Source organism: Lolium rigidum, chromosome 5, assembly GCF_022539505.1.
Source record: "Lolium rigidum isolate FL_2022 chromosome 5, APGP_CSIRO_Lrig_0.1, whole genome shotgun sequence".
Classification (NCBI taxonomy): domain Eukaryota; kingdom Viridiplantae; phylum Streptophyta; class Magnoliopsida; order Poales; family Poaceae; genus Lolium; species Lolium rigidum.
The window spans coordinates 149,844,662-149,852,597 of NC_061512.1; the positions used below are offsets into that span (position 1 = coordinate 149,844,662).

At 44.4% G+C, this 7,936-nt stretch overlaps 1 protein-coding gene across 1 annotated transcript; it reads left to right on the forward strand.

Moving 5' to 3' along the window:
• Nucleotides 1-408: 408 nt before the first annotated feature.
• Nucleotides 409-7,149, forward strand: LOC124652098 (nonsense-mediated mRNA decay factor SMG7). The gene is made up of 8 exons (XM_047191124.1): nucleotides 409-503; nucleotides 861-960; nucleotides 1,389-1,970; nucleotides 2,052-2,174; nucleotides 3,429-3,658; nucleotides 3,748-5,841; nucleotides 5,931-6,072; nucleotides 6,616-7,149. The coding sequence occupies exons 2-6, from the start codon at nucleotides 889-891 to the stop codon at nucleotides 5,810-5,812; spliced, it is 3,072 nt and encodes a 1,023-aa protein (XP_047047080.1). The 5' UTR covers nucleotides 409-503; nucleotides 861-888; the 3' UTR covers nucleotides 5,813-5,841; nucleotides 5,931-6,072; nucleotides 6,616-7,149.
• The last annotated feature ends 787 nt before the right edge of the window (nucleotides 7,150-7,936 follow it).

The following is a 7,936-nucleotide window of genomic DNA, read 5'->3' on the forward strand; positions in this document are numbered from 1 at the left end:
ACATCTTAGTTTGTACATACATTCAAATTTAGATAAACTTTTTTTAAGATCGAGATGGTAGTATGTTATGACAAGATAGTACAGTAATATGTTACAAGATGCCGAGGAAGTTCTTCTCCGTTGATATCACCCTACTGGCCAATGCATGAGACGCCACGTCCGCTTCTCTAGAAGCATATCCGACGGAAATCCTGGGAAAATATTTCGATCTTCAGACACAGCTGCCGCCGGCCACACGATGGCAGGGGCGCCCTCCATCTGGACACAAAATCTCGCACAAACGAACGCGGACCCACCCAGCAGCGTCCCGAACCGCCTACGGCCGCCCCTGGGGTCGAGCGAGCGAGTCCAACCCCAACACGGCACACCACACCGTAAACAAAAAGACGAAAAATAGCCTCCCCTTCCTCCTCTTTTCTCCTCTCCCAACACGAAAATTCCCCTTCTCCTTCTCCCGTCGCGACGACCACCACCACCACCACCACGGCGGCGGCGGCGATCAGGTACCAATCCGCCCCCATCTACCCACCCGCTCGATTCCAGCCCTCCGCTCCCCAGATCGCCGGGTCTGCATCCCCGGACCAGCAGATTCCGACCGCAACTCGCCCGCCCTCGCCCGTCGGTGGTTAGGGTTACGGGAGATCCGGGTAGGGTTCTCGGCGTCGCCGCCGGGGGATTTTAGGCGCCGGGATTTTAGCCGCCTCTCCGATTCGTTTTAGCTGCGAGGCTAGGGTTGGGCCAGGGTCTCCTTCCCCTACCAACACCCACCGTGGCGGCAACCCGCGGGGCCGCGTTGTTCCCGTACCCGTGTTCTCCTCCTGGGTGATGATTGGTTGATTCCGCTGCTCGCTCTGTTGCAGGTGCACGAGACTGATGTTCAATTGATGAATGATGACTGTTCCGATGGATACTACTGCCGCCCCGCCCCCGCACGACCTCGCCAAGCGCCTCTTTAAGAAGGTCTACTTCCCTTGTATACTACCTTATTACATCCAGTTATTTCAGCACCAGGCTGCTTTCCATAGGGCTGTGTTCCATGTAGCTTATTGCTCTATCTGCATTGTATGCGACACTTGGTGCATATTCTTCTTCCTATCTAGTACTATATATCACATATCGATGCTTAAGTGCTATAACTGTACTGCTTTGTGGTCTCGGATAGACCAATAATGTGAACCTGGTTCAGTATGACTTGTCAGTTTGAACGACCAACCATCGATTGTTAGCAAGACAAGTCGAAATACTCCCCGACTTAATGATTTCCCTGGATATCTGTATTTTAGTTTCAATCTCTTTTTTGAGTTTTGGGGTTCCCATGTGATAAATTGGTTCACTAGATAATTTCAGTCTGTGTAATCGATGCTAACCTAGTGATTTTATTTGCGCAGAATGCTGAACTCAAAAGTCTTCTGGAGAAGTCGGCGCAGTCCAAGATCCCCACGGACCCCAACATATGGCTCCAGATGCGCGAGAACTTCGAGAAGATGATCCTGGCGGACCACGACTTCTGCGAGAAGCACGAGATCGAGTACATCCTGTGGCAGCTGCACTACAAGAGGATCGAGGAGTTCAGGCACCACATCAGCACCGCTGGCGCAGCGGCGGCTCAGAACGGGAAGAGCAGTGCCAACGCGGAACGGATCAAGAGGATCAAGTCGGCATTCAGGGGCTTTCTCTCGGAGGCGTCTGGCTTCTACCATGACCTGATGTTCAAGATCAAGTCTACCTATGGCCTTCCTGTCGGTTACTTCTCCGAGTCTCCTGACAATGCAAAGAGTGATAAGAAAGCGGCTGATGTGAAGAAAGCCCTGGTATCATGCCACCGTTGCCTCATATATCTGGGTGATCTGGCCCGTTACAAGGGTATGTTTGGTGATGGCGATTCTGCAACTCGTGAATATGCCGCGGCTTCTAGTTACTACAAAGAGGCAGCTGCAATCTGCCCTTCCAGCGGCAATCCGCACCATCAGGTATAATCTCACTTTGGTCAAATGTTCATGTGTTCTCTGTTCAGTCAGTATTCTAATGATGACTCTGGTTGGATTTGTCAGCTCGCAATATTAGCGTCTTACTCAAGCAACGAGGTAGTGGCTGTCTACAGATACTTTCGAAGCTTAGCTGTAGACACTCCCTTCTCTACAGCACGGGACAACCTGATTCTTGCTTTTGAGAAGGTATTGTTGTTATGTTCTTCACTAACTTACCGTACTGTTCTTTTCTGCATCGCTGTTGTTTGTCATCCATTGTAGAATTTTGTACCCTTCTGCCAGATTTGTTAATCACATGGAAGAAAGTATGTTTAGGTCTATGCAAGTCATGAGTATTGGAAGCTGCTCCCCATTTACCTAGCATCATACTTCTCCTCTGATATAAATGATCAGATTATCCAAACCTTGATGCGTATCTTAATGTTTTTCTTCAAAGTTCAGCGAGTTACACGTTTTAATTTAATACTAGCTAAATATACATGCTTTGCTACTGAAAAATAAATTTAACTGATCATGTTAAGCCATTGTTACATCTCACGAGCTCTCTGAAAAAATAAATTTAGCTTGACAGGTTTGTCTAAACGCATTGCAATCCTGTGCCCTGCCCTGCCATGCCATTTCATTGATTTCCTACCTTCTTAAGGTCGAAGTCCAGCCTAAAATATCTATCCCTGAACCCTAGCCGCTTCCTGGTTCCCCTTTAGCTTGCCATTACTGTCACCTGCAAAGACGGCCCCAGGCCTCTCCATGCAGCCAACGAGGACCTCCTCCTGGTGCTCTTCATGTTGTTCACATTTGTGCTGCACATGTTGCTCAATTTCAGCTTGTGTTCAAAATCCCTCTCAAGTTATGTGTGTGTATCTATTGTATTACTGAGCAACGAATGAAGCGAGTATGTGGATTTTCCTCGTCTCTGTTCCTTTTATGTTATCTTTCCTGCCGGCTATCATCATTTTAGCCACATTAGTTGGGGAAATGCTTGTTGCTTGTGTTGAACAGTTGTTGAGGTTATTGTAAGGATCATGAAGGATTTACTGAATAGGTGTTGCTTGATGATGGTTCTTTTTCTGTTACAGAGCCCAGCTTAAGGCTCTAGCTTCAACCTAGCATTTCTTGTTCTTAGTTTTGTCTTACTGATGGCGTTCCATATCACTGCTTGTTCTTTATTTTTCTAGTTCTTTCTTGTTAGCGTTATATCACAAGTAATGAGCTAATCTTAAATAGAGGAGTCCAAATTTCTGAAACCTAGCGTTACAATTGTCAGATGGTCGATGGGTGTTTATCATAGGCACTATCCCTTTAAATTCTACTTCTGACAGTTGTACTTGTGCAGAATCCTGGGTATTTTATCAGGGACTAGTTCTGTAATATTCACACAGCTTGACTTGTAAGATCTGCACTATGCCTTTAGGTTCTATTTCTGACAGTATACTTGTGCAGAATCGCCAGAGCTATGCACAGCTGCCAAGCAACAACAAAGTTGCCACGGCTAGGACACTACCCCCACGATCAGCTGGGAGGGGCAGAGGACGCGGCGAAATAAGGTTTCAGCCCAAAGATGTCAATACTGAAGCAGCTTCAAAAGAGCGAGAGCAAAGTATGCCTGATACACTGAAGTCCTTCTTTGTGCGGTTTGTTAGACTGAATGGAATTCTTTTCACAAGGACTAGGTACTTTCCGTTGCTTTACCTTCCTCCCCTCTCTCTCTCTATCTATCTCTCTCGCGCTCTCTCATGCTAATTATTTTTCTCTTTGGCAGTTTGGAAACATTTGAGGAACTGTTTGATATGGTCCGCAATGATCTGAAAATTCTTCTCTCTTCTGGTCCCAACGAAGAGCTTAATTTTGGTTCTGATGCTGCAGAGAATGCATTAGCTATGGTTCGACTCGTTGCAATCCTTATATTCACAGTGCACAATGTGAGAAAGGAACCGGATAGCCAATCGTATGCTGAAATTGTGCAACGCAGGGTACTGCTTCAAAATGCATTCACAGCTGCTTTTGAGTTTGTTGGACGTATTCTCAAAAGATGCTCAGAGCTTCGTGACATTGCATCAAGTTTCTATCTTCCAGCCATTGTGGTCTACATCGAATGGCTGGCATGCCATCCAGAGTTAGCTGCTGATTCAGAGATGGATGAGAAGCATGCAAATGCTCGTTCTTTCTTCTGGAATCAGTGTGTCTCACTTATGAATAAGCTCATCCTCACAAACCTTGCTTCCTTTGATTGTGATGATGACGAGGCATGCTTTTTCGATATGAGCGTGTATGAAGAAGGTGAAACTGGCAATCGACTTGCATTGTGGGAAGATTTCGAATTAAGGGGGTTTTTGCCCTTGGTGCCTGCGCAGCTTATTTTGGACTTTTCAAGCAAGCACACATTTGGAAATGATGGAAGCACCAAGGAGAAGAAAGCACGGGCTCAGCGGATACTTTCTGCAGGGAAGGCTCTACTAAGTTTTGTTCAGATTGATCAACTGAGAATATTTTTTGATCCATCTTCAAGAAAGTTTGTTTTGGCCAAGGAACCTCCTGTTTTTGAAGCTGCTATCTCTACTCGTAGATCTTCCAATGCACCTGCAGCGAATGCTGTTGAGCTGGAACATGAAACTGTTAGCAGATTCGATGCAGTGGCAGCTAATGTTGGAGCAATGCACGCGGGAGTACAGTTGTGTTCTGAAGGAGAAGATGATGAAGAAATTGTTTTTAAGCCTACAGCTTCTGAGAAGTTCCCGAAAGTACTTACTGAACAACCCATTAATGGATACATCCAGCCTGTACAGATGTCTACTGCTGGTTGGCCAACCATTGCTATCCAGAGTACTGCATCTGTATCAGCTCCTGGTAACGGTAATGTTAGCGGACCACTTCCCATGTCTTCTGTTGGTTGGGCTCCCAATGGTGTTCAAGAGGTCATTCCTAGTAATGTTCCAATGTCATCTCCTTATGAATTTGTGCAGCCTGTTGGGATTCCTACATCCAGCTGGGCAAGTAATGGTGCACCACTTGTTGGTCCTCTGAACACAATACCAGCTTTCTCAGGTGTCGTCTCTGATCCGCGTGTGTCTGCATCAATGATTCCACAAATGAATGGCCCAGACTATTTAAAATCGCTCTTTGAACAAGAAAAACTCTTAATGATGGGACTGAACAATGTTAATTTGGCTGGAAATGGATTTCTTGACCAGAGGTTTCAAGGTGGATTGAGTGGATTACAGTCGATGGGATATTCACCACATGTATCTGTTGAATCTGGTCGTAACAATGCAAGTTTGATGCATAATCAGGTGAAGGCCAATGAAGAGACTATTCCATCTACTTCTGATTCAATTGTACCGTCGGTAGCAGCATCTGGTGGGGTGACAATGAAGCTCACTGATGCACCTGAAACTGTATCGAAGAAGAATCCTGTTAGTCGTCCATCAAGGCCTGTTGGTCCTCCTCCAGGATTTAACCATGTCACACCAAAGCGTCATGATGATTTCGCGGCATTGGGGAAGCTGCAGAACCAACAGATTGATGATTACAGTTGGCTGGATGGCTACCAGCCATCAATGGACCATATTCACAACGCAAGAGCTATTTATCCTGATGTTTCCACTACTACCAGTGCATTCACCACCCCCTTCCCTTTCCCGGGGAAACAGCAGGTCTCTGGGGTGCATGCCCAAACCACCAATGAGAAAACATGGCAAGATTTCCATCTTTTTGACCCTGCAAAACAGAATATGGTCCAAAACCACCAGCAAATCAATCAGCAAAGTGGTCAAGTCGCTGAAAAGCTGCCAGCAAAACCAATCGGATCTGGTCGTTATCTTGTGTGACTAAGTAGCTTGTACCAGGATGGTTACTGGTAAGGCATCTTTCTTCAGTGCTTCTCCTTGTCAATTTTGTTTATTTATTTGAAGTAGTGCTCAGCCGTCTGTTCTTCTATGTGTATAGGAGTTCATGAGGATCTGTTGGAGTAAGTGGCACGCTTGATACCTGTTCAATTCAGCCCCATATCTGCAGCCCTTTCATAGTGTTAAATTTCTTTTGGAGAATGGTGGTCTTGGAACCATAGCAAGTGCTGCTGTTAGGTTTGGTAAGTTCTCGGCTTTCCAGTATTTTGCCTCCTTAGATCTTTTTTCTGAATGTCTTGGCTTGCAGTTAACGATATTTTCTTCTGATGTGACCCCCCTTTTCCTTGATGATAGTTTACTGGGAGTTAGTAACATGAAGCTGTGTTTTGAAGTTGAACATTCGTATGAAAATTTTCAGTGATTTTCTTAGACCAATTGGTTCATTTCTATTATGAAAATAAAGCAGTTTATGTCAAATAAAGCAGTTTATGTTAAAATTTCATAAAACGTTTTGCAGAGGGTTTGAGTTAATTTTTTCTGGTACTACATTCATCAAATATGTCAAATCTGCAGAAGGAATACTAAACGTGCCACAACTATTTCTAATAGGTTTTACTTTTTTTTTGCTGTTAAGACTGATGAATTAGTTTGTCTTGGATGAGTTTTTGTTGCATCGTGAACCTTCGTGCCCTATCTCTGTCTGTAAGTAGATACAATGAGCTTCCCTGCTTATGATTTCTTAATAGCTGTGTGGAGCCTCAAGATGTTTCATTTGGCAATTACAGGGTGTGCCAGGTCTTCTGGGCCAATGGAAGGGTGGAAGCTGTTTGATCTGTGGACGGTCTGATGTGGATGAATTGTACGCAGAACCCTTGGATGCTCAGGCATGAGGGTTTGATCGAAGGAACTCAAATCCGGTCATTGTAGGCACGCTATGCGCTACGTCTCTCATTGGATTAACTACCTACCGTACCGTGAGATTAGCCAGTGTGTGGCTGCTATGATGGGAACTAAAAAGCCATTTGGTGTTGCTCATGCTCATCTATGGCTCTACTGTGAATTAAGTTCAAGGAACAGTTAGCTTGCTGGCAAGTTGGCTCTCGGAAGTATACCGCATCTACTTACGTTGCATCGGTTGTGCCTGTTGGCAACAGCTGTGTTATAGTTGTCGTTTTTTGAGGAAGTTCACTTCCATACCCTTTGCTGTGATTTGAACAATTTGTTTTGGTGTTTGTCTGCTACTTTGTGCAATAAGTTTCTTATTACTTCGTAAATATAATGTCAGACTGAATACCAATATCAATATGGTTTTACATTGAGCCTGTTGTGATCGTTTGTTTTCTGTTAACATCGTCTCGGTTTATATCCACTCGTTTAGATTGGCATTTTGTCTTAAGAATTCCTGTCTATGATGGGATTGAATTGTGTCGAAGGTGCATCTGAACCTTCAAGTAAAATCTGCAGTATTATGCATCGCCTGGACAATAATTGTGCTAAATTATTGAATATATCTTCTAAATGGGTAAAACCTAAGAATGATTTAGTTGCCTATGAATGTGTGAGGCGGATTGACGGATGGACATAAGGCGTGTTTTGGTACTTCAGCTAGAGCTATGTGTTACTAGTAATGGAGCACGTGCACATGATGAAACCTTATGGATCCACCATTATGAAAAATTGTATGTAACTGAATTTACATCATACAAAGATATATAGGAACCCAACAACTGATGTCTTCTTTCTTCTGAAATTGAACATTAGCAAACCATGGAAAGTATTAACGCAGACCGAAGATCCAAGTTGTGTTATGGTAAGTTGAGGAGTGAGCAGATTTTGTTATTCAGGTTGTTATCTGAGAACATACTTTTTATTGCTTCAGGCCTCGTTCGTTTAGAAGGGATTGAATCCAAGCATGGATTTAATATAGAGAGGGATTTAGTGACTCCAGAACTTTCACCCAGTCCATTCAAATCCTCTTCCCTTCTATCCCTTCTAATCCATATCTGCAGCAACATGTTCGTTTAGCACTTGTCCGCAACAGATTCTTGACTGCGGCGTCGATGGTCCATTGCCCCTCGCTCGTACTCTCTCTCACGGATTTTTTTC